Below are 24,768 nucleotides of genomic sequence, written 5' to 3' on the forward strand. Positions count from 1 at the left end.
GCGGTGTTTGTGGTTATCAGGCGGCCTAGGACACGCTCTGTTTTTCAAATATTAACTGTAATTCTGACCTTACTACTGTATTGACCTTTTGCACGTGACGTCACAGCCCTCGTGCCCCCTACATGACGCTGGACGGCAAAAGAGCCACTTGCCTGTATTGTAACCATTGAATCTCATACAGCGTAAAGTCCTTTATCTAATCAATTATCTTATAAAATAGTCACATCTTACTGTGCGGTCGGTTGTACAGACAGACAAAGGAGTAAACCAAATGTTGCTTTTTTTCCGCATACCTACTAATGAAGACAAAGACAATACAATTTTGGAGACTCGAAGCCAGTCACCAGAGAGAGTCAAACTGTAGGCCTGTCACCCGACCAAACTCCTTCCTGCCAAATTTCAATATACAGTACTGTGATAATTGGTGCCGGCCTCGCCCCGCACTTGGAGACTCCTGGTATAAAGTGTTTATCAAATGCCACATATACAGTACTAGGTAGGTTTATTTTGAACCTCCCTTCTCCCCCACTATTCCGTCATGTTACATACCTTCAAACATTTGTTAATTAAGCACAGTATGTGATTTATGTGGTCTTCCACTGCCAAGTATAGTGCAATGACTATGGTATTTTTATTCTGAATGCCCTGCAATTTATGGCGACAAGTCCAGGGTGCACCCTGCCTCTCCTCTGAAAGGCAGCAGGAATAGGTTCCAGCTCACCCCTTAAAATGAATGCTATGCAGAAAACGGATGAATGAATTGTTGAATGGATGGATGAATTAATGTTGTATAGAGATTCAGGTGTATTCTTTTATAAATACCTGCAATGTTACAAATGTAGAACCATTTGTAGTGATTTTTTATTTTATTTTTGCGGTGGGAAATTAATACAGTGAACCCCTGCATACTTGCAGTTTAGCATATCCCCTGTAAATACCGGGTGTCCAGTGCATTCCTGTTGTGTGATGTGTCATTTGAATCAAAACAAACACTCCACAACATCAAACAAAACAAGGCTTTTAAAACCATATATCACCCCTTTATTGAGAATACCACAAACCCATCATACAGCAATAAAATGGGATGCAGAAACCCACCATTTCAAATTAAACATAACACTTTCAAGCAAAGAAAAAGTTCAAGGGTCATTTTCCTTTTTAGAAGTTGTTTCTTAAGGTCTTACTTCATGACTGCATAGTGTTTGCTGTGCAGTCTATTAGATAAAGAAAATAATTACCTGTCACTTTCTCTTGAAATATTTAATTATGTTTTCAAATTACATTTTACATTTTTTTCCAGATTTTTTTCCTTCAGAATAGTTCTAAACTTGTTTGGTTTCAGTGTAGCGTTTCTCTCCACAGTTCAAGCTGATCTGCAACACACAGTGACCCAATTAGTCAATACTTTGTGATGTACAGTATCTGTTAATATATTCCGAATGTGTTGTACATACTGGTTTGAATTAACCATTCAGGATGTGGTAGCGGCACCGGTATTAGTCATGCCGCCTACTTTCTGAGTGGCATCTTTCTTTGCTTGGTGGGCCTGCAGCACCGCAACAGCTTCTTCCACCTGTATCAAGAAAAGCAACAACAATCATCGAGCGCAAACTTCCAGAGTGAAAAAAAACAACAACAACAAGTGACGCACCTTTGAACGCAATGACTCATGAGATTCCAGCATATGTAGAAGTTCCGAGTTGTCGATCTCAAGCAGCATGCCTGTGATCTTTCCCGCCAGGTTGGCGTGCATGGCCTGAATCAACGGGAATAGACGTTCCCCTATTTGGAACAATAAAACCGCATGAAGGAGAATAATCAACATCCTGAACTTGAAAGCTTTGATACTCTAAGGCTACAGATTGTTACCGAGCATCTGCTTCTGCTCCTGTGGTGGTGCAGAAGCCAGCATGGAAGCCGTCAGCGGCTCCTGACCCTGAACATGCACAGCTGGCTGAGTCTGGAGGGGACGAATTAAAGACAAAAAATAATTTTTTTTTATAGCTCTTGACATTTAAACACAGCATATTGATTATTGCTGCTTCGACAATACCTGCTGTAAGGCAATAGGTTGCACCCCTTGTGGATTAGGGTTGCGCACACCTGTGGCATATTTGTAAGGCGGCATGGTGCGGGGACCTGGTACACCCATTGAGGGACGAGGACCAAGAGTCTGGCCAGAACCTACCCACAAAAACAAAAACAAAAAAAGTACAGTATGAATACTATAGCCATCCATCTCGTGTCATTTGTAACTGAAGAATTTATTTACGAAGGGCTCACACATTCAGAGACGGTCACAAACTTGATTGTTCAATCAAACAAGACGTGGAAGCTGATCTACCAGATCCAACTGGGAGAAACCAGGATTGGCAAACGGGTCAAATGACCACACAGTTTATTTTGTGATTTGTGTGAGGACTATACGTAACTGGATGAATTTAGCAACCTCGATGTGATTGATCAAAACTGAAACGAACTGTGCAATCAGCATAATGCAGCCAAAATGAGAGACAGCTGGGAGAACATTGCGCAAAGTGTAGACAAACGTCACATGACCAAACTCAGAAAACAGGTGAGGCGTGATTGGCCTTTCACCTGATCCCTGAACAACTGTGATGTGATTTTCAGTCGACAGCAAGTGACAAAATGGCCACCCCGTGAGATGGATATAAGCAGGTGGCTTCTGTTGCTTAATTCATATTCCACAAACAAAATATAAAGCAGAATGCCGTGTTTATACTAGTGGGGACGCATACAACATATTATTGTAAAGACAATTTTTGGGTTGACTTCCCCATTAACTCATTCACTGCCATAAATTCATTTTTATAAAAAGATTATTACAAATTGGGGGCAAGAGGCGATTACATTTTTTAATTGTAATTAATCGCATGACTTCAGTCGTTAACTCACGATTAATCACAAATTTTACATCGGTTCTAAATGCACAATAAAAAATTCTAGGTTTTCATACTCTTGTTAACAAAAGTGGGGGGAAATGTTAAACTAATAGAAATAGTTAAAATTAATTTTTGACGTCAATGGCAGTGAATGAATAAAAACAACAAAAAAACAAATTGGGGGCATCAAGCGATTAAAGTTTTTAATCGCAATTAATCGCATGACTTCACTAGTTAACTCACGATAAATCATAAATTTCATATCTGTTCTACATGTACAATAAAAAAAATCTAGGTTTTCATACTCTTGTTGACAAAAGTGGAGAAAAAATGTAAACTAATAGAAATAGTTCAAATGAATTTTTGCCATTTATAGCCGTCAATGGCAGTGAATGAGTTAAGACCGTGGATTCATACATTGTTACATGTATTATAACAGAGTGAGCACACGCTAATTTATTATTATTATTATTTTTTGTAAATCAGCCAGGTCTACGCGCAGTGATGTTATGTTCAGTCCGTCTGCCAGTGAGGATCACTGTGAACCCACCTCTCGGTCCCTGCGTGTTGCTGTTGGGAGACATATGTCTCATGTTGGTGCGTGGACCTGGTTGCCGCAGTGAGCTGGGCATCCCCTGGAAACCGCCTGAGAGCACAAATATCAACAATGAGATTGGCGCAAGCATAATCATATCTAAAAAAGTTGATTTAAGTCAACTTCAAGTTCTTAGACTTAGTGTTGTTACTGCACATGCCCACCTTGACCCCTACCACCTTGTTGCCACCGAGGATTTGGTCGCATTTGGGCCATCTGATTGGGTGCGTAGTAAGTCGTTCGATTCTGTGCCTGATGAGTAAGAAAAAATGAAGAAGAAAAAAACGCATCGTGATGAATCCTGAAAAAAGCTGAAAATACGGCATGGTTTTCAAGACATTCTGCATTATTTAACTTCACTACATGTTAAAATGGAAGTCAACCTTAAACATTTCTTGACAATAATATGTTATATGTGACCTCACTAGTCTAAACATGACATTCTGATTAATATTACAGAGTTAAGCAGCAAAATCCAGCCGTTTTTATCTATTTTAGTCGGCGGCCATTTTGCCACTTGCTGTCGACTGATGATGACATCAATGTTGCTCAGCTCTCAGACAACGACCAATCACAGCTCACATGTTTTCTGAAGCTGAGCTATGATTGGTTGGTATATTATTGTCAATAACTTTTTGGGGGGTTGACTCATTCACTGCCATTGACGGCTATAGACGTCAAAAATGTATTTGATCTATTATTATTAGTTCAACATTTTTTCCCACTTTTGTTAACAAGAGTATGAAAACCTATAATTTTTTTTATTGTACATTTAGAACAGATATAAAATGTGTGAGTAATCGTGGGTTAACTAGTGAAGTCATGCAATTAATTAAGATTAAAAATTGTAATCACCTGACGCCTCAAAAAAAAAAAAAAATTTTTTATCGCGTCAGGTGGTTACTTTTTTAAAATTGTAATTAATCGCAAGACTTCAATAGTTAACTCACGATTAATCACACATTTTATATCTGTTTGAAATGTACAATATTTTTTCTCTCTCGGTTTTCATACTCTTGTTAACAAAAGTGGGGGGGGAAAATTACTAGAAATAGTTTAAATTATTTCTATAGCCGTCAAATACAGTCAATGAGTTAAAACTTATAATAGCTTTGTAGCAAACCGTGTTTCCCCTTTTTCTTCTTGGTTAGTCCAATATTCCCACCCTTTGTTTATGTTGCCAGTTTCTTCATTTGGCCTGTTGCTAACTGTGCTAGCTTGCTGTTTAAAAGATGCCGAACAAAAATCGAATCTTCTCTCCTGAAATCAATTTCAATACTGATTGCGAGAAATGAATAGCAGGCCCGCTAGCTTAAGGGTGAAAAGTCCAAATACATTTCTTTCTATAATTTCTGTGTAATTCTACAAAGTAATTGCTTTCTTCAACCATTCATACCAACCACTGTTGGTCACAAATAGGTTATAATTAAAGGAGATGATGTTTTTGTCCAAGGTTGAAATGTGAAGTATTGTTATAAACAACAGTACCTGTGGCACGGTTGGCATGAAGTAGCCGCTGGTGGGTTGGAACTGATTAATGATGGCGTTGGCCGGCATGGCCCTCATGCCAGCGATGCGTTGCATGTACTGGTTGGTGAGATGGGCTTTACGCTCCTCTTTGCGCTGCGCTAGAGCCACATAGAGCGGTTTGGAGCCGACGATGCGTCCGTTCATCTCAGTCACTGCTTTGGTGGCCTCCTCGGGGGATGAGAAGCAAACAAAGCCAAAACCCTTGGAGCGACCTTCCTCCAGCATCACCTGGCAAGAAAGTGACAGTGTGGTTAACTACAGAGCAACCACAGCTCATCTCTTTGGAATCCCTCACCTTGGCACTCGTAATGGACCCGAAAGGTGAAAACTCCTTACGCAGTTTTTCATCATCTATGGTGTCGTCTAGATTCTTGATGTACAGATTAACTCCCTAAATACAAAGAATTGCAGTCATGAGCAAACTTGAACTCAGCCGTGCTTATCGTACCACTGAGTCCTGCAGACCTGATAGCGGCTGATCCGCTCCTGTTTTAGCATCTCAAATTTGCGCTTTAGCTCTGCCTGACGCTCCATTTTCTTCTGAGCTCGTCCCACAAACACAGTCTTGCCGTTGAGGTCTGTGCCGTTCATGTCCTCCACAGCCTAATGATTCAGTTATCATCATCAGAGGAAACACATGATGAATCAATACATTTGATACAATTCCACGAGACCAAATTACCTTGTTAGCATCCTCATGCTTTTCATAGCTAACAAATCCAAAGCCTCTGGATTTGCCAGTAGGGTCTATCATCACTTTCACACTGAGTGTTTTGCCTGCAGAATTGAAACACAATTAGTGAAAGGCAGTAGAATGACCGGACACAACTCTGCAACAATGAACTCATTCAATGCCATGGACGTTTTTGATTTATTATAATCTTGCTGTCTACCTACTATATGAACTTGTGTTGTGCGTGCAAATCTCATGCCTAGACCCCAATGAGTCAATTTCCGCTTTCACAATGTCAAACTGTGGGCGCCTCGACCGCCCTGATTTTCAAGAGGATGAGAGGAGCCACTTCGATTGGCCAGGAGTTGGCTGCATTCCATCCCCCAACGGCACACAAAGGGGCAAATACCATCTTCTATCTGTGCTAGTCTAGCAAAATACAGTGGTTCAACTTTTGCGGATTCATTCTATCGCAGATTTGCATTCCCCCACCCATTTTCAATAGTGAGAACACCATAAAATACTTTATTTATGCTGCTATTTTTGTCCTTGTTTTGTAATATTTGAGTAAGTATAAACAGCACTTTCTTTATTCAACACAATTAATTACATTTAAAATATATATATATAGAATATTCTGTAAATTAAGAAACATGATCATCTGAATTTTTTGGGGAAAAATGTCTTCTTTTAATTCATAGCAAGTCAGTGTCCCGTCAATTACGTAGCATACACAATTTTTCTATAACAACAAAATCACATGAACAGAACTCGGTCGTAATTAGGAGTTTACGAGTGGTAAGGTCCATCTTTCCCAAAGCACGTGAAGGCAGCAGTTCACTAAGAAGCCATTTAAGGAGGCGTGTACGAGAATGAGCTGGTGGGTGGCGGGGGTAACTACGTCATGCGGAACAAGTAATGTAGTAAGAAAATTTCACCCATGCGCACAGTTAGACTGAACTTTTTGCTAGACTTGCACTGGGCAAAATAAGGTCTCCTCACCAAGTAACTGTTTATGACTGTTACGCACAAAATAGGTTCTGAAAGTTGATGTTCGATTTTCCATTTTTTGTTACAAAACAATATCTACTTTTTCCTTGCCACCTCACCTATTCAATATTCTTAATTTTATATTAATTGATTTGGTACGTATACAGTTTATGGTTTACCGCCAAAAACGTTTAATGACGTATAATAAAATCTAAATGAATGCCGCCAAAAACGTTACTTGACGTTTACTACGTTTTTCTCTCTCAATGAGCAGTGCAACTTGTTGCGCAGCGCACACTGGGCTTGTGTAATCAAAAACACTATGGCCAGCAGATGGCAGCTTTGTATCTCTTTTCAATGGGCTCCCAATAGCATGAAATTACAATGAAACATGGCAAATCTGATGAAATAGAACGTTTTTAATGATGACGTGAATGATCAAAGCTTTTGTCGCATAAAATCTTATTCACAGAAAGTCACTAAAAATATATATTTGGGTCAAAGTCACTGATGTGCAGAAAATTTATTTTTTCACAAATAGCTTGTTTTCTCTTTATCTATATCTATGGTGATTACTACAGAACAGAATAAGGTAGAAAGATACTTTTTTTTTTCTAATGAAAGAATGGAACACGATCTTTCATGTTTATGTAGTCACAGCACACAATATTCTGTTTGCGTTAAAATCTGAGTTAAAATGCTGAAAATCGGCTGGCACTGTCTGGGTTGTTTTTTGCATAACGTGTAGCAGTAAAAGAGTTAAATGTGTGTATGACGTCAATGATACGACACGGAATTGAAGGCACTTGCTTCCAGGTGGAGCGTGAGCGCACCCAACGGTTGATGGCCAAATAAGCAATAAACATCAAAAACTGCTTACCATATTTGTCGAAAAGCTCCTTAAGATGCTCATCATTCATATCGTCACCAAAGTTCTTGATGTAGACATTTGTGAACTCTTTGGCTTTGGCGCCAAGCTCGGCCTCCCGCTCCTTGCGGGATTTGAAGCGACCTACAAACCTGAAGATGGAGAAAGAGCAACGACACGCACTTTTAAAACAGCCCTGACTAATTTGGCAAATCTCACCAGGATCCAACACTTGATAGTCTTTTTTTTTCTTCCATACAGATGTACCAGTCGGAGATCAACACCGACCATCAAATCATTCACAAAACACAGATAGATTTCATCATCGCCGTCGGGCCAAACATGAAAAATACATGACAGTGCTGTTAATACCACCAAAGGCAGGCAGACATGTTGGCATGCTTGACAGTGACAACCATCAAGTGCCATCTTGGTTGGTCCATCGTGAGGATGACGATGATGATGATGAAGTGGATGCAGAGGGGTTGTGGAACAGGGTCTCACAGTACAAAGGAAAGCTGAGGAGGACCAAAGGTTCTCATATATACCTTGCTATGTTGACCTCTCCCATTCTGCCATCCAGTATTGCATTCCTGCATTCGATCCATCACTAAAACACACAAGCGTGGTCATACACACAAACACACTCAGACGGGTGACCAGCGAGTTGCACTAATAAGGCTGCAAGAAATTGCTTCTGCTAGAAAAAAACAAATCAGCGTTTTTAGTTGGTTATTTATCAATTCACAGGTTATCTTCACACTGGCGAAAGCAAGAGATGAGCTCATTAGTCAGGTTATGTCGTCACCAACTTACTACACACAGGCGCACAACGGAACAAGTTGAGGCTCGCAAGTTACGCACGGAAACAAATCAGGCGGACACACCGGAGCTTTTGGCGTTACATTCCTCTTTTACGATACACGGATTGATGAGTCATAAAATGATCAAACACTCACACCTTGCGGTCATTCAAAAGCATGCCGTTCATTTTCTCTATGGCGCGGTCAGCGGCATCCTGCGTCTCAAAGTGGACAAAAGCGTAGCCCTTGGAGCCATTCTCGTCACACACCACCTAGAAGATAGTCAGGGAATGTACGTACATGGTCAGATGCTTGAAAAAGTGACAAATACTTTATGGTTTTGATTTACTTCAAAAGTTACATTACTTGCATGCTTGTGCTTGGCGGTGGTAAAAAATTGGTTTGATAAAATTGGACTGATCCTTTGATTCTAGGACTTCTGTAGTTAGTCACAGAATACTAGTACACGACAATGCAGACTAATAGTGTCAAAAGTGCTGTAATGGCAGACATTTTGATACAGTTCTTGTTTTGGATTGTCATTTTAGTCCGTTATTAGTGTCCAAGTCCACCATTTACTTTCTGGACCTGGATTTTACCATCTGATTTACACCTGCAGTTGTATCTATCTGCGTCAGGTGTGTCCAAACCTTTTTTTACTCAAAGGCTCGGACCACAAACAGACAAAATACTTTAAATCTAGCATACCAAACTCAAGTGTTGTTTTTTTTTGGGTTGAAAAACTGTTACCTTTCTAGAAGGCAAATTGTTTAGGATTTTACAAGATTTTTGGGTGGTTGAGACCCAGTAACCCCCCAGAAAATATCATTAGCGTTATTATTATTTTTTTTAATTAAGTTAATTATACACTGATATTTTAACACTGTGGAAAGATTCTCGATAAGGACCAAATACACTCGGTCACAGTGTTAAATTTGACTATTTAACTCATTGACTCCCAGCCATTTTCACTGAAGCAACCCCCTTCGCTCCTGGCTGTTTTACTGGATTTTGACTGATTTTGCAAGTCCCACAGAGTATTTTGTTCTATTGCTATAAAAAACATGGAACCTGTCAAAAGAAAGATTAGTCTCTTCTTTCATCAGGAAAAAATATATATTTGTATCTGGTTCCGTTTTTCAGAAATTAGCATTAGAATATAGCCAAGTTTAATCATTATTCATATTTCTGTTGAAAACACTGGCAAAAAGAGCTTGTTGCAACATAGCCCTAACTGATCTCTTATACTCTGCTGCCACCTGCTGGCCATTTTGTTGTTGTTGCTGTAATAACTACCATTGCTTTAAGCGACCTCTTCATGTCAGATTCTGCATCAAAACCTTCTATATGCTCTTGCATAAAAAAACTTTAAAAAACATATAAAAACGTTTTTGGGAGTGAAGGACAAAGTATTAAAAAACATATTTACACGTTTTTGGGTTTGAATGAGTTACGGGTCGAATTAACACTTTTAAATTTGTGGTATCCTCAGAACTAAATCAGGAGCAATCTGACGTAAGATGATCAATTTCAAAGCAGCTACTTGGAAATTATTAATGTGATATTTTCGCAATTTGGATATAAATAAATAAATTTGTTAGTAGCAGATGTCATTTTTAGAATATGCTGCACTTAGAAATGGATGGCGGCCACAAATGGCCCCCGGGCCATAGTTTGGATGACTTTAATCGACAAGTACTGTATATTCACACATACAACAGCAACTCTACCTTGCAGGACAGGATGTTTCCAAAGGCAGAGAAGGTGTCATACAGCGCTTTGTTATCAATGGACTTGTCAAGGTTCTTGATAAAGACGTTGCCCACTCCCGACTTCCTGAGGGAGGGATCTCTCTGGGACCACATGATTCTGATTGGCTTTCCTTTCACCACATCAAAGTTCATGGTGTCCAAGGCTCGCTCGGCTGGTTTGAGGGGAAGCACACAGATGGGATAAGGGTGCTTGTTTACATAGAAATAGTGGTTTTGTGCTGTTGCCAGCATGTTAGTGTAAACAAATAGTTTAAAGCAGTGATCCTTAACCTTGTTGGAGGTACTGAATCATGTAAATCATTTCTAAATCAAGACAAAGGTACATATTGAGTCAGTGCAAAAAAAAATGCATTATGATGTAAATATAAAAAATAAAATTAAAATAAAATTGCCCAGCAAAAAAAATGCTAGTCTGAAGAAGTTATTCTCTATATCAGAGATAGATTAACATTTTTTTCCGCTTATTATATATTGTACATTTAGACCAGATATAAAATGTGTGATTAATCATGAGCGAACTATTGAAGTCAGGCGATTAATTACAATTAAAAAAAATTATCACCTGACGCCCTAATTATAATAATTTTTTCTTTTTTTGAAAAAATATTATTTTTAAAACGAAAAGAAAAGATTAAAAATTTGGTTTTTGAAAAAAATAAAATAAAAGATTAGAAATTAGGTCGTCGGGTGATTACTTTTTTAAAATTGTAATTAATCACATTACTTCAATAGTTAACTCACGATTAATCACAAATTTTATATCTGTTCTACATATACAATAACAACTTATTTCTAGGTTTTCATACTCTCGTTAAAAGTGGAAAAAATGTTAAACTAACAGAAATTGTTAAAATGATTTTTTGACGTCTAAAGTCGTCAATGGCAGTGAATGAGTTAACGTTTATATATATTTTTTAAAATACAGATTAGTCGATAACTAACTGTAACAACAGTGTTGATCAAGGACATTTAGTCAACAGCATCCCCATTGACAACTATTTTTACGATCAAGCCATCCACGTTGCCTTATTACGAAATAGTGTTTATAATATCATTTGACCATTGCTGTACACTCACAGTTGGCAGTGGACAGAGGTTTTGACACACAGTGTACAAACAGCAGGGAAAAGTGTGTGTGCAAAGGAGGGTTAAGGGCGGGGGGGGGGGGGGGGGGCAGCTGGCGGTACTGCTGTAATGATCAAGCTGGTAACACATGGCCCTCTACTCTGCCACAACACATGCTGTTAGCCTCACAGTGGCACAATACTTGCACACTGGGCCTCTGATAACACCAGCAGCTTCTGTGAAGACGACATCTGTTTGCATTAAACAGCACCTTTGGTTACGTCAGCTGAAATCACTTTCTGCTGCATGGAGCTCAGCTCACTGACATTCGACACATAATCTGACTCTTAACATAGGACAGGGCTCCAAAGTCCATGTGGTTATATAGGCCTAACATGCTTTTGTTCGCTCACTCCACATTAACACACGCAGAGGCCAGGCTGGGTGCAAAAAAGAAAAAGAAAAAAAGTGTCTGGTAAACAAAACAGAGCTGCCTTGCGTCTGCTGGCATCAGCAGTTTGGCTGGCAATTGTACTTCGCACACCGTATATTCAGAGGTGATAGCTGTCAAACATGCCCGCCTTTGACACTTCAGTCTTGGCTTTTAAAGGGAAAATATTATTTAGTATGCTGACAGTACTTGTCGCCCCCTTTGAGTGAAACAAGACAACAACTTCTCTCTTATTTTGTCTCTTCGTTTCCAAGAACATGTTAACGCGCCGGCAGATTTTTTGCAGCTCGGAGAGATGTTCTATATTTAGAGAGGGGTCCTCAGAGGTATGTGCTGGCATGGTGTGTGTGTGTGTGGAGAATTCTCCACCATTGATGGGGAGAGACATACAAAGTGTGTCAGAAAAGATCCAGGGCTGGTTTATAAATAAAGTTTTTAAAGCCAAACTACGAGCTTTCCCAGGCGATCAACCAGCACGTCTGCAAAGAGATCTTGTGGCGCTCGCTTCATTCAGTGTGCGAGAAGAGGACGGACAACGTGTCTCTGCTTCACCATGACAACACACCTGATCACAATGGGCGAACATTGCTGAGCTGGAGCAACCTCCGAACTGATTTTTGTTTTGTTTCCCAAGCTCGACGGGGTCATCGAGGGGAACTGGTTTGAAGAAGTGGATGACGTCAAGATGGCTGTGATGATGGAGCTGCATAGATAACCTCGAAAGAATCCTTCTAGGAGGGCATTAAGGCGTGGAAGAAGAGTCTCCAGGGGAGTTTGAAACAGGGGTGGGAATCTTTGAATGTCTCACGATTCGATTCCGATTTATGGGCCTGCGATTCGATTCAGAATCGATTTTCGATTAGAACGATTTTTGATTCAAAATGATTTGATTGACTGATTTTTACTTCAATTTATAGATGTTCAAGGAGTCGTAGTGATTTTTCCAATCTGACTCGCTAATGCTAATTAGTGCGCTACTCGCGGCACTTTTATCACTCAAAGGAACAGCTCCATGCTGAAAAAAAAAAAGAACTTTTATTGGAATAACTTGATCGTGAATTTTTCCTTCTATCTAACGTGGCTACAACTTAACAGTGTATCAGACCGCGTGGAACCACACTGCCCCTAAGTGGCCAAATCGGGTACAACATGAACAGTGCTCCCAATAAAAGGCACACATAAACAAAAGGGAAGACAGTATAAAATAATTAAAATAAAATCGATTTTGGGACATTTAAAATTGATTCTGAATTGTACTAAATGAGAATCGATTTTTTGGCACACTCCTTGTTTGAAATATATATTTTGCGACAGTCCAGGATTTTTTTTATGACAACTTGTTTTGCAAGCCTTGATCCCAAGAAAACCACCATCCACTAAAACCGCTCGACAGTCTTTTGTCAACAAGTCAGACGCGCTGGCTGTTCTTTAAAAGCAGCAAACACATGTCACACAGGCACGTGCCGGGACTACGTGCGATGGCCCAAAAGCTACCATCCCCCCCTCGTACGGCCTGACAACAAATGGTGTCATCTCATCAGAGGCTCATTTTACACTTTCAAACCAATGACACCAAAACTTCTGGAAGTGAGCCAGTTGTGAGTGATCGCTCTACCGCCTTTTGGTTACCCACTGGAGCTGAGATATGTTGGGACAGGTGTTTCAATGAAGCCTGATACAAAGAATCTTAAAACTGCCCCCACGCACAATATAGCCACCTGACATTACTGCTCAGTCCACAGTCATGACTGTTAGTGTCAAAATAATAAAAGATGCATTCTACACGTTATGAATATGAGGAACAGGGATGACTCTCCAAGCTTGGGCTACTTGATCACATCTTGGGCACATGGAGTCATAAATCTTTACTATAGGGCTGTGAATGAAAATCTCCATCTATGAACAGAACACACAAGCAATGTGGTGGCTAAGTTTAAATGACTTAAGTCAGTCTTTTGGGGGTCAAAACAGACCTTATATAGAAAAATGAGGCATGTTAATGTGGGTCAAATGACTTTTAGGACTTGTCTTGAAGATTATGCGTTTTATACTGAGCAAAATAGCAGTTCTGGCTCTTGTTCCATGAATGGGAAATTTAAATGTACGGGTTGACATTGAAGCTACGCGTTCAATTTGTGATGCAAACAGAACATAGCGGCTTAATTCTTACCGTCAGCTGGCTGGGAGAAGTTGACATAAGCGTACCCCAAGGACCGCCGGGTGATCATGTCTCGGCAGACCCGAATGGACAGCACCGGTCCGGCTGGACTGAATTTTTCGTACAACATCGCCTCGGTGATGTCGGGGTGCAAGTCGCCAACGTAAAGAGAAGCCATCGGATAACTCCCCGTCGCTGTGTTCATATCTCCAGCCTCTAATTTAGCCAACTTGCTTTCAAAACGTTGATGTGAGGGCTATTGATCCAAAAAAAGGGAACAGCTTCAAAAAAATAAATTAAAAAAAAGATCAACCAAAAAAATAAATAAATAAAAAGAAAGGTGTTTCTTTTTAAGACCGGAGGTCTATTTTTTTAATTTTGCTATTTTTTTTTAACTCTTATATTTTCTTAATTTAAACACTTCGTTTCTTTTTATGGTTTTTTAATTTTTATATTTTTTATGTATTTTTCAAAGTTTTTCGAGAACAGTGAGTGAGACACTCACGGTGGTTTTGTGGCCGTGGAAAGAGACTGAATGGGGGCAGCGTGGGTACTTTATACACCGTGCGCAATGTGCGGGGGAAATGGCTACAGGGTCAAACATGGGGTAGGAGGGGAAAACACGCCTCGGCGCATGCGTAGTCTAGTGCGGCCCAACCATAGACATATACCTAGATGCCTCATTGAGCCTTTTTATCTCTGTTGCTGAAGATTTTGTAAACCCATACTTGTTACATCTCCATCAGTAAATGAGGAGTCTTTGCTGATTGCTACACTTTTCCACACCCAACAAGGTAGCGGCGTTGACGTACAAGTCAGCACCCTAGACGGCATCTAGGTACTGGACATGTGATCCTCACCTCGTCCCATCTCCCAATAGCGACATCTTCAGGTGCTAGCGGCATACTACCACACAGTGGTTGGCGTGTATTAAAAAACACAAACAAACAAATCAAAGTATTTTTGAGGGGATTTCACAGGTCAGAATAGACACGGACTGTATAGTCTAATGGAGTCCAATTCAAGTATTTTCCTCACTAAAAAGTCTAAACAATTGCTTTGAACTAAATGTGTAGAAAAAAAAACAACCTCATAGCGCCCACACAAGTGGTACAAACTATTTACAAACATTTGAATGTTCTCCTTGAGTGCTTTAAATGGTTTGTACTCCAAATTTAATCAAATCTAGTGTTGGGAGAGTACCAGGTATCACATCGGCCGATAACAGGCCCGATTTCTAAGCCTAAAACAGATGATACTGGTATTGGCCACCCTCTTGTGGCCATTTTACAATCAGGCACTAGAAGTTACAATAAAAAAAAATAAAAAAAATCCATTATTTGCATCAACGTTAGGGCGGGGGTGCTTGATTAAGATAAAGCGATCGTGCTTTAAAATGATCTGTCTTTTTTTTTTTTTTTGGGAAATTTGATCAGTCTGGAAAAAAAGTGATATGAACCATATTTGTGTCCCCTGTCGTAAGGAACATTTAACGACTCACTAATTGTTTACACATTTTTTTTATGTTTGTGTGTGATGAGATTAGTCTTGCTACAACTGAATGTTGGAAATTATACGTAGACAAATGAACAAAAATATACCAAGAATGAATGATAAATATTTTTAATATGCCTGGAGAGTTGCAGTTACTCCACTTTATCCATCCTCCTGGAAATGGTGGGGGGGGGGGGGGGGGAGATAAAACCACAGTTTAGCAGCAATAATATACAGTCGTATTGATTAGATTATGTATATGCCCAGTATTGTGTTGGCCGATTGCACGTGTGAGTGTTGAAAATGGGAGCAGGTGTCGCCCATCAGGCTCAGTTACCTCAACAAATCCAGAAAAACAGATCGTAGTCCTCTCCATGCTCGCCTCAGTTTACACTCCGGTTCATCCATTCCACGTGTTCCAAAAGCACCTCCATCTTGTCCCACCACTTCTTCCTCATAACTTAGAGTTTTGGAGCCATCAGCATTTTTGGACAACTGAATTTTAGAGCTAAGTATTGGCTGTGCATCCTTTGTCCACTCTTGGCCTTTCACAACATTGTCATCTTGCCACAATTCATTTCCCACTTCTATGTGTGGAGGCCTGTCCGGGGCCAAGTTTGCACTTTGACCTTTGATAGAATTCGCGTTTGACTCTAGTTCCAAGGTGGGAACCTGAAGCTCATTGAACGCTCCGTCGCTTGCGGCGTTGCTTCGTTCATTCCGTGTCGGTAGCACGAGCGTCAGGCTGGAAACCGGATCTTGCTTCACAACCACAACCGCGCCTGGTGGAGAGGGCCACTGGAATTCATTTGCGACTGAAGTGTCAATCACACTCTCTTCTTCTGGCATGGCAGCATCTGACTGCATCGAGTCCAAGGCTAGTTTGGGGAAAGAGGATGCTGGCCTTTGCACTATGACTAATGGACCAGTGCTGACAACTGCCTTAGAATCTGTAGAGAAAAGTTGGATTTACAATGAATGTTGAATGATTTATTTATTTTTTATAATTATTATTATTAGATAAACAGACCCCGAGGAAGGTGCTTGACAGACAGGCCTTTACACTTCGAGTTGCAGCAGCGGCACACCTCCACATTGCCACTTAGCTCCTCCCATCTGAAACATAACCAAAATTAAGCACATGTGGGGGGATACAAGCAGAGATTGCGCAATTAACATATTTCCTCTGAGATTAATGCAGTGCATTGTGAGACAGAACTTATTTCAGCTACCTCGTGGAACAAGTCTGTGTGAGGCATAAAAAAAGCAACATAATTTATTCACCCTGCCAATTTATTAAAATACAATAATTTAGCAAACACCTTAAATTGACAGAGTCAAAGTTGCAGGATTTAGAGCCACTTGTTATTCCAATGTCTGAGATGAGCACACTGCAGTGGATGTACATCTTCAAGAGGGGGAAAAAAGATCACAGGGTCAATAAGTAAACTGGAAAAAAATGGAGAGTGTCAGGTTATTAAAACTTGTAACCGTAATTAATTGCATGATTTCAATAGTTAACTCGCAATTAATCTGAAACTTTCTATCAGTTCTAAATGTACAATAAAATATTTTATTTGTAAGTTTCATACTCTTGATATTAACATTAAAGTGGAAAAATGGCTGCATATTTTAGTCATTGATACAATAATTTTTAAATAATTCATAAAATTTAGTTTAAAAAAAAAAGATGTACTGTAAAAAAATGAGTGATATTGATTTGTGTTGGTATTTTTCTGACACTAGATGGCATAATTGCATTTGTAAGACGTTGGTGACAGCTCAGTGCATTTTTCCTTTTTATATTAAGAGCTATCTAATCTTTAACAAAGTAACTTGTGAAATTCTGCAAATTTTTTAAATTGTAAAATACAACTTGACCCCAGTCTCCACAAGCATATGCATTATTATTACAGCTAAATTTAAAAATCTGCAGTGTTACAACTGGAATTCCCCCAGCACAGGCTTCCAGGTGGCGATCATTGACCGCACATTAAAACATATTAATGGCGTTTAAATTAACACACTCATTTTGACACTTCTAATTTGAATACAACTCACCTCTGAAATTAAATAAGTAGAATTTAGAGCAAACTTCACTTGCGAGTAGTCAGAGTCAAGGAATTGTATGACTGTATTTGGAGAACTAGATGGGGCTGCGCACCTGTAAGGAGGAATAGCATCAATTAAACAAATCATCATAATGATAATGTGCAACTGACATTCAATGGCTGCTCACCCTTTATTCATGATGATTACATGCCGGGGTTTATGGCGAGACTCGGGAGATGACGAGATGAAGCAGGACTGGATGAAGAGCTGCTCATGAGGACTGATTTGAGCAGATACCTGAACATTGATGATTTGGCCTCGCATGTAGATGTTAGACTCTGCTGCACTTGTCCATGAGGCTGAAGGACAAACATGATGGGCTTTTAGCGTTGCACGTGGATTACACCAGCCATTCCCAATTTGTGTTGTACTCACGATTCATTGCTTGTATGCTGAATTCACTGCTTTTATCAGGAAATGTTTGATAGGGCAAGTTTGGTTCTTTTGACCTGGAAGACACATTTATTACGTACAAGAACTACTTTGTATTTTTATATACATCTGCTGGGTTTCAATTTCTCTAGAGTTTGGGGTGCCTCAATTATATTTTTATGAGAGTACTTTCACTGAAAAAAATGAAAACAATAACCAGATCCACATAAGTGAACGGGTGATTGAGTAAACCTAGGAAATGGTGTTCATTTTGTCAACGAAAACAAAACAAACATTTAGTCATCACACATTTTTCACCGGACTAAAACGAGACTAGATTAAAACCTTCATTAACAAAACAATTGAGACAAAACCAGTATGCATTTTCGTCGACTAATGAAGATGAGACGAAAATTTACTTCACTTAATAAAAACTGGACATTTTAGTTCATGAACAAAAACGAGACGGAAATTATATGATTTTGTAAAATCTTGTCTTTGCTAAAGTGGATTCCCGGTGAAAGGTTAAAAAGAAATAGCAAATTATAGTTATAACGAAACATTAATCCAACCGCTAAAACATTCCAACAATAATGTTAATCCGACCGCAAACTAATGCTGGCTAATTTACTAGCTCATAGCATGGAGCCATAGTATCCACTTGTTGATATACTTTGAGTTGTTTTTCATCAAAAAGATGAGAACATTTTACGTGAAATAATTTTTGATCCGAAATGTTCAACATAAATCTGACAACAAAAATACAGGGATTAAATGATTACCCTGACTAAAACTAGATGAATAAAATTGTGTTTTCTTGGATTAAAATAAAGCCCAAAATTCTAGATTTATAGTAGACTAAAAATGGACTAAATAAAAACGGGATGACTAACTATGATAAAAACTAACAAGCAGGAACTGGACTAAAACAGACTAAATTTAAAAATGGCGGACAAAATTAACACTACTACACCACTAAATCACTTACTGATAGGGATGGGGGCATGTACCGATACCAGGCCTTATTTCAAGGCACGCATCGGGACTCACGATGATGATGCTAGCCGCTACAATTTTAACAAATAAAATTGTGATTAATTTCGTGCAATTTTAAAGATAAATGGTATATTTGCTGCAGGTGTTTAACTTTTTTTTTTTTTTGCGGAAATTTTTATGTTTCAAAAGTACTAGAAGTATCGATACTTGGTATCGGTGACTACTCAAGAATTGTGCATTTGTGCTGGATTCGAACATCCCTACAAACTGCAACATAAAAACATTTTCTGTCCACACGCGCACATCAGTTACAGTCCCGTATTGGAGTTACTCGATTTTACAAGAAAGCGTTGACTAAAAATGTCCACTCAAGTCTCAAGTATGTCCACATACTGTACCTATTTGGAATACAGGAAACATGCACAGTAGACGCTATGAGCCGCATGTTCAAGACTTTCCTCGGACTGAAATGGAGAACATTGGAGAACATATCCGAGCCCTTCGCCACCTGTTCGAGAATATTGATTCAGAAACTCATTTAAACCAAATCTATCCAGTCACGCTTCGGTCAACTCACTTCATGACTTGTTCCACATTGATCATATCCGTAAGTGAACATCAGCTGCCTTGGTAGCTCGCTGTTGCTATAGCAACCATCACCCAACTGGATCTCGTCTCGGTTGAGGGTGACGTCACCCAGTTTCTTGTCCACAAGTACAATCAGTTCACTTTCATCACAGTAAACCTGCACGGTGGGAACCTTCACGATAGGAGAGAGCTCAGCGAACAGCGCAAATGGAGGGACTCGTGCTCTCCAGGGGTTGAGGATGCTCGTGAGATCATTGTTCATTTCATACGAAAAAGGAAGAACGTTCTGGAAGAAGGTAGCTTTTGTCGACTGAACCAGCATAAGATGACTTACAAATACACACAAAACTACCTCCAGCACAGCCATTGCTAAGCTCAAAGTGGATCAACCACTCTAGTGATTGTGCGAGCCCATGTGCCACTAATAGTCTCAAGCAGTGTGGTGGCAGCTGCTACCAGTTACACTAATGAAGCTGCAGTGCTGGCATTCAAGATGACGATCCAATGGATGTTAGTGACCACCTGGATGGTATTTTGCAGTAAATTTCATTTGACACATGGTGATATTTATTCACTCATATTTTTGCAAAATGGATGAGTAATGTCATTGCAAATATTCAACTGCTCTCTAGAATTTTTTTTTTTTTTAAAGGATATTGCTTATCCTTGTTTATTTTATGCATGCAGACACAATTTTTCAAAACAAAATTTAGATGATAGTTGCTAAGTATATATTTAACGCAATCTACTTGTCTAAAACAGAACTCCTAATTTGGACTTTTACAGTAACAAATCTTGTGCCGTCTAGTGGTGAACTACTAGAATGCAACAACGTAAGTTTGAAACACGCGCACTACGGTGCCTCAGAGGGACCACACTTCACAACCCTACCACCAATTACAATGCTCGCAAAGTTCAATCTCCTATGGCGAAACTTCGCCTATGCAATATACCTAGCGCAAAAAGGTATGAAAGTCGGAAGGATTAATTTTGACGATTTTGCCTCCTTGATGTCTCTAGGTTCAGCACAAGTGCACGGAAATAATTAGACAACATGCATTGTAAATAGGGAGTGTTTTTAGCCTAGCTGCTAGCTATCGCCGCATCTTGAGCACCTGTTTTAAAAACCCGGACTTCGTCAAATGATTTATATAAATGAGGATAAGTTGTTCTGATAATTTATGCCAAAAAAAGTTACGCACGAAAGTCATAACACGCCATCATACCTTGAAGCAGAGGTGCGTCGTCGGTCCGGTTCGTTCGTTGTAATCCAAACAGAAGAGATAACATTCGCTTAATTACTTATCCCGCTTTCAAATACTGTAGAACATTTTCTACTCCCTTTTGTGGTCCCTGCCCCTCACCACGTACACAATGAAGGTCTGACAGCATACGGTTTTCTGAAAAAGGGCTTAAGTCTCTTTTTAATGTAGACACTTTTTTGATCAACATTGCTTCATGTGACAAGCGTTACTTTTTTTATTTACAAAACGTCCCCTGTCCCATTGGAGACCAGTCAATGCTGGTTTCTTCATTTGCCAATTGTCATTATTATCTTCAAGCTTTAGTCTTCTTCAGCCTCCTCCTCACCTTCCCCTTCATCCTCAGCAGTAGCGTCCTGGTACTGCTGGTACTCGGACACCAAATCATTCATGTTGCTCTCGGCTTCTGTGAACTCCATCTCATCCATACCTTCACCCGTGTACCAGTGCAGAAAGGCCTTTCGGCGCAGCATGGCTGTGAACTGCTCAGAGATACGTTTGAACATCTCCTGGATGGCTGTGGTGTTGCCAATGAAGGTGACGGCCATTTTGAGGCCACGGGGCGGAATGTCACAGACGGCGGTCTTGACGTTGTTGGGGATCCATTCGACAAAGTAGCTGCTGTTCTTGTTCTGGACATTGAGCATCTGCTCGTCCACTTCCTTCATGGACATTCGCCCGCGAAACACAGTGGCAACTGTGAGGTAGCGGCCCTGACGGGGGTCGCACGCCGCCATCATATTCTTGGCATCGAACGCTTGCTGGGTGAGCTCGGGTACCGTGAGCGCTCGGTACTGCTGGCTCCCCCTGCTGGTCAGGGGGGCAAAACCGGGCATGAAGAAGTGCAATCGAGGGAAAGGTACCATGTTGACAGCCAGTTTTCGGAGGTCAGCGTTGAGCTGGCCTGGGAAGCGCAAGCAGGTTGTGACTCCGCTCATGGTTGAGGACACAAGATGGTTCAGGTCTCCGTAAGTGGGCGTGGTCAGTTTGAGTGTGCGGAAGCAGATGTCGTACAGAGCCTCATTGTCAATGCAGTAGGTTTCATCTGTGTTCTCAACAAGCTGGTGGATAGAGAGAGTTGCGTTGTAGGGTTCCACTACTGTGTCTGACACCTGATGACAAATTTTTTTTTAACATCGTTAGCCAAGACAAATATATATATATATATATATATATATATTTTTTTTTGTTTTGTTTTAAAGCATTACAAGGAGTGCTTACCTTGGGAGAGGGCACCACGCTAAACGTATTCATGATCCTATCAGGGTACTCTTCACGAATTTTGCTGATGAGCAGGGTTCCCATGCCCGATCCAGTTCCACCCCCGAGAGCGTGCGTTAGCTGGTACCCTTGCAGGCAGTCACAATTCTCCGATTCTTTGCGCACCACATCCAGGACCGAGTCGACCACCTCAGCTCCCTCAGTGTAGTGACCTTTCGCCCAGTTGTTGCCAGCACCGCTCTGACCTACAGAGGAAGCAGCGACACCTGGTTTAGCCAATTTAACAGTCATAAACATCCATTTATCTATTTTCTATAGATACTGCTTATCCTGTCAGTGTCACAGGGTGCTGTCCCAGCAAGTACATCCTCAACTGGATGCTCGTCATCACGATACATATTGAGACATGCAACCATTCATTCATATTGTCAACTTAACCTGCCTTTAATAAACTACAGACTTCTTTACAATATGTTCTACGCAGAGCCACTAGTCTAAACACGGTATTCTGATGAATATTGCATTTGTGGAATATCCATCTGTTTTTATTCCATCTCAAGGGGCAGCCATTTTGTCTTGTTTGTCCACTTGCTATGTTTGACATCACACTAAGATCAGGGCTGAAGTAACAACCAATCACGACTCGCCTGTTTCTAAAGCTGAGCCATGATTGGTGTGATGTCATTTTCACTCAACAGCAAGTGGCAAAATGGCTGCCTCCTGAGATGGATAAAAATGGGTGGATTTTGCTGCTTTATTCAAATTCCACAAACGCGATATTAGAATGCAATATTTAGACTAGACTATACATTTTATTGGAGAGCACATTTTTGTGTTGACTTCCACCAATTGACACTTGCAAATTCTTCTTTCAAATCTAAACTGGAACACTTTTGCATGCAGTAGTAAATCCTATACAAATATTTTGCAATAACACCCTGACATCGTTCATATTTGAGTCTACAAAAACCCTCACATCATCACGATTACACCACTACTTGAGCATCAATATTTGCTTTGGGAACTTAAATGTGTCTAGAGAAACATGATATACAGCATAGATCATTTTAAATTACTCACCAAACACAAAATTGTCAGGTCTGAATATCTGTCCAAAGGGTCCGGCTCTCACAGAGTCCATGGTGCCTGGTTCCAAGTCCACAAGAACAGCACGTGGCACATATTTACCTCCTACACGGAAAAAGGATAACAAGGTTAAAAAAATAATAATACGAGTTAGAAAATCCATATATGTGTGTTTGTTTATCACGAACCTGTTGCCTCATTGTAATAAACATTGATCCTGTCCAGTTGCAGGTCACTGTCTCCATGGTACGTCCCTGTAGGATCAACGCCATGTTCGTCACTGATAACTTCCCAGAACTGCAAACACAAAATTGGATCACAAAGTTACTCCTTTAACAAAAACTCAAGATTAGTAATTTGTCATCAAAACCATTGGATCCAGAACCTTCTTGAACAAGAAGAAGAACAACCTTCTTGCTTTAGCTAAACATGGCACCAATCTTAGTAACTAGAGAATTGAAAGGGAAAAAAAGTGAGTTGCTTTTTGGAATTGTCATTGAAATTATTATTCTGGCGATATTAAGTCTGAAATATCGTAACATAGATTGTTTTCCAATATTCCCTTCAATTTCTGGACATTGAGCACTACATAGCATGAACATGGTTGAGCACATAGGCCAAGTGGTTAGCAGGTCTGCTTCACAGTTCTGAGGTTCAGGGTTTGTAGGCTTTGACCTTTTCCCCTCGAACTAATGAATATTCAAAATTGCTAATAAGTGTAGAACTACGTATTTGATAAATTTGTCTGCATGCGCTGCATTGGTTCTATACAATACTACGCCTACGATAATAAACCTGGATGCTGTGAAATATGAAATAAAATGAAAAAATGAGCTTCTTACATGTTAACAAATTCAATTTGTAAATCACAAGTTGTGGAAAATGTGCAAATATTATCAGTAAATATACAAATAACTTTCAATGGATTACTTGGTATGCATGTACGATCTGTGAATTTAATATATTTTCTGCTAAAATGAAAAGCAATTTTGCAAGGAATAAAATAAAAAAATTAATAAAAAAATTTACAAAAATAAATAAAACATTTTAAAAAAATTGTTTAATAATAATAATAATAATAATAATAAATAAATAAACGTTTGGGAGAGTGGTGATTGGCTACGACACAGAAAAATGCATGATGACCGGTATTTTATCGATTTTTAAAATATATATATTTGATTTATAATTCGGTCCTCACGATTGAGGTCAATTCTGATCATTAAAATATTTTCGAGTTACCTTGGCACCAATCTGGTTACCACACTGGCCCGCCTGGATGTGTACGATTTCTCTCATTGTGGATACAAAAACGAGAAATGAACGACGTTTTCGTCTCGTCAGTATCTCTGTCTATTATTTTCCCCCCCGATTGTTGCAGAGCTTCTCTAAGTAACTTCAGTACCCCCGAGCAGCACCACACAGACCCGCGCACTTGGCCCTGTCACAGAGGTGCACGCGGGCACGTATGAGCTTGCACGCAGGTGACGCCTTCACGTCGACCTATTGTAAGAAGGCACTTCAGCGATGTTTTTCTCGCAAAGTAATGAATACAGAGACTCACGCATGACAACATTAATCATTACAGCATGCAATTAGTCATCGTGCGTAAGACAACGTCGGTCTTATAAAATAATAACAACATCAATTACACATCACATATGGCGTACTGATGTTTTAATCAATGACTACATTTTTCGTTTAAAAAAATTGCTGCATGAATAAGGCTCATGTGGGAGCATTTTGCATATAGTAGCTGTACAATATCTGAACTGTGAACTGCACCACAGTACTGCACAATATTCTGGTTTACCACCAACCTGCTTGAA

At 39.8% G+C, this 24,768-nt stretch overlaps 3 protein-coding genes across 3 annotated transcripts; all 3 read right to left on the minus strand.

Moving 5' to 3' along the window:
- Window positions 1-1,024: 1,024 nt before the first annotated feature.
- On the minus strand, window positions 1,025-14,358 carry pabpc4 (poly(A) binding protein, cytoplasmic 4 (inducible form)). Its single transcript, XM_086095456.1, has 15 exons — window positions 13,821-14,358; window positions 10,093-10,286; window positions 8,519-8,634; window positions 7,572-7,711; window positions 5,711-5,805; window positions 5,494-5,631; window positions 5,324-5,419; window positions 4,987-5,256; window positions 3,663-3,750; window positions 3,454-3,549; window positions 2,054-2,184; window positions 1,870-1,960; window positions 1,652-1,782; window positions 1,455-1,573; window positions 1,025-1,373 (listed from the first exon to the last, which is right to left on the minus strand). Exons 1-14 carry the CDS (start codon window positions 14,011-14,013, stop codon window positions 1,472-1,474), a joined length of 1,881 nt encoding a protein of 626 aa, XP_085951582.1. The 5' UTR covers window positions 14,014-14,358; the 3' UTR covers window positions 1,025-1,373; window positions 1,455-1,471.
- Window positions 14,359-15,454: 1,096 nt separating this feature from the next.
- Window positions 15,455-19,737, minus strand: zpcx (zona pellucida protein C). The gene is made up of 9 exons (XM_086094769.1): window positions 19,360-19,737; window positions 19,172-19,290; window positions 17,790-17,863; window positions 17,542-17,713; window positions 17,364-17,466; window positions 16,625-16,710; window positions 16,333-16,418; window positions 15,640-16,252; window positions 15,455-15,476 (listed from the first exon to the last, which is right to left on the minus strand). Exons 1-9 carry the CDS (start codon window positions 19,735-19,737, stop codon window positions 15,455-15,457), a joined length of 1,653 nt encoding a protein of 550 aa, XP_085950895.1.
- Window positions 19,738-20,776: 1,039 nt separating this feature from the next.
- On the minus strand, window positions 20,777-24,327 carry LOC147163111 (tubulin beta-4B chain-like). The gene is made up of 5 exons (XM_086094770.1): window positions 24,182-24,327; window positions 23,128-23,236; window positions 22,934-23,044; window positions 21,854-22,098; window positions 20,777-21,744 (listed from the first exon to the last, which is right to left on the minus strand). Exons 1-5 carry the CDS (start codon window positions 24,236-24,238, stop codon window positions 20,935-20,937), a joined length of 1,332 nt encoding a protein of 443 aa, XP_085950896.1. The 5' UTR covers window positions 24,239-24,327; the 3' UTR covers window positions 20,777-20,934.
- Window positions 24,328-24,768: the final 441 nt, after the last annotated feature.

Source organism: Leptonotus elevatus, chromosome 14 (assembly GCF_054856555.1).
Source record: "Leptonotus elevatus isolate MCC_2025b chromosome 14, RoL_Lele_1.0, whole genome shotgun sequence".
In the NCBI taxonomy this organism is placed as follows: Eukaryota; Metazoa; Chordata; class Actinopteri; order Syngnathiformes; family Syngnathidae; genus Leptonotus; species Leptonotus elevatus.

Excerpts from the sequence above, each read along its gene's own strand:
- pabpc4 (XM_086095456.1), bottom strand. The coding sequence starts at position 14,013 with ATGAACACAGCGACGGGGAGTTATCCGATGGCTTCTCTTTACGTTGGC. Across the intron at positions 5,806-7,571 it reads GGAGCTTTTCGACAAATATG|GCAAAACACTCAGTGTGAAA; the intron begins GTAAGCAGTTTT and ends TCAATTCTGCAG. Across the intron at positions 5,632-5,710 it reads AGCATGAGGATGCTAACAAG|GCTGTGGAGGACATGAACGG; the intron begins GTAATTTGGTCT and ends CTGAATCATTAG.
- zpcx (XM_086094769.1), bottom strand. The coding sequence starts at position 19,737 with ATGGCTGTGCTGGAGGTAGTTTTGTGTGTATTTGTAAGTCATCTTATG. Across the intron at positions 16,711-17,363 it reads CTACTTATTTAATTTCAGAG|ATGTACATCCACTGCAGTGT; the intron begins GTGAGTTGTATT and ends CCCCTCTTGAAG. Across the intron at positions 16,253-16,332 it reads TGTCAAGCACCTTCCTCGGG|ATTCTAAGGCAGTTGTCAGC; the intron begins GTCTGTTTATCT and ends TTTTCTCTACAG.
- LOC147163111 (XM_086094770.1), bottom strand. The coding sequence starts at position 24,238 with ATGAGAGAAATCGTACACATCCAGGCGGGCCAGTGTGGTAACCAGATT. Across the intron at positions 23,237-24,181 it reads GTAACCAGATTGGTGCCAAG|TTCTGGGAAGTTATCAGTGA; the intron begins GTAACTCGAAAA and ends TTGTGTTTGCAG. Across the intron at positions 23,045-23,127 it reads TTATTACAATGAGGCAACAG|GAGGTAAATATGTGCCACGT; the intron begins GTTCGTGATAAA and ends TTTTCCGTGTAG.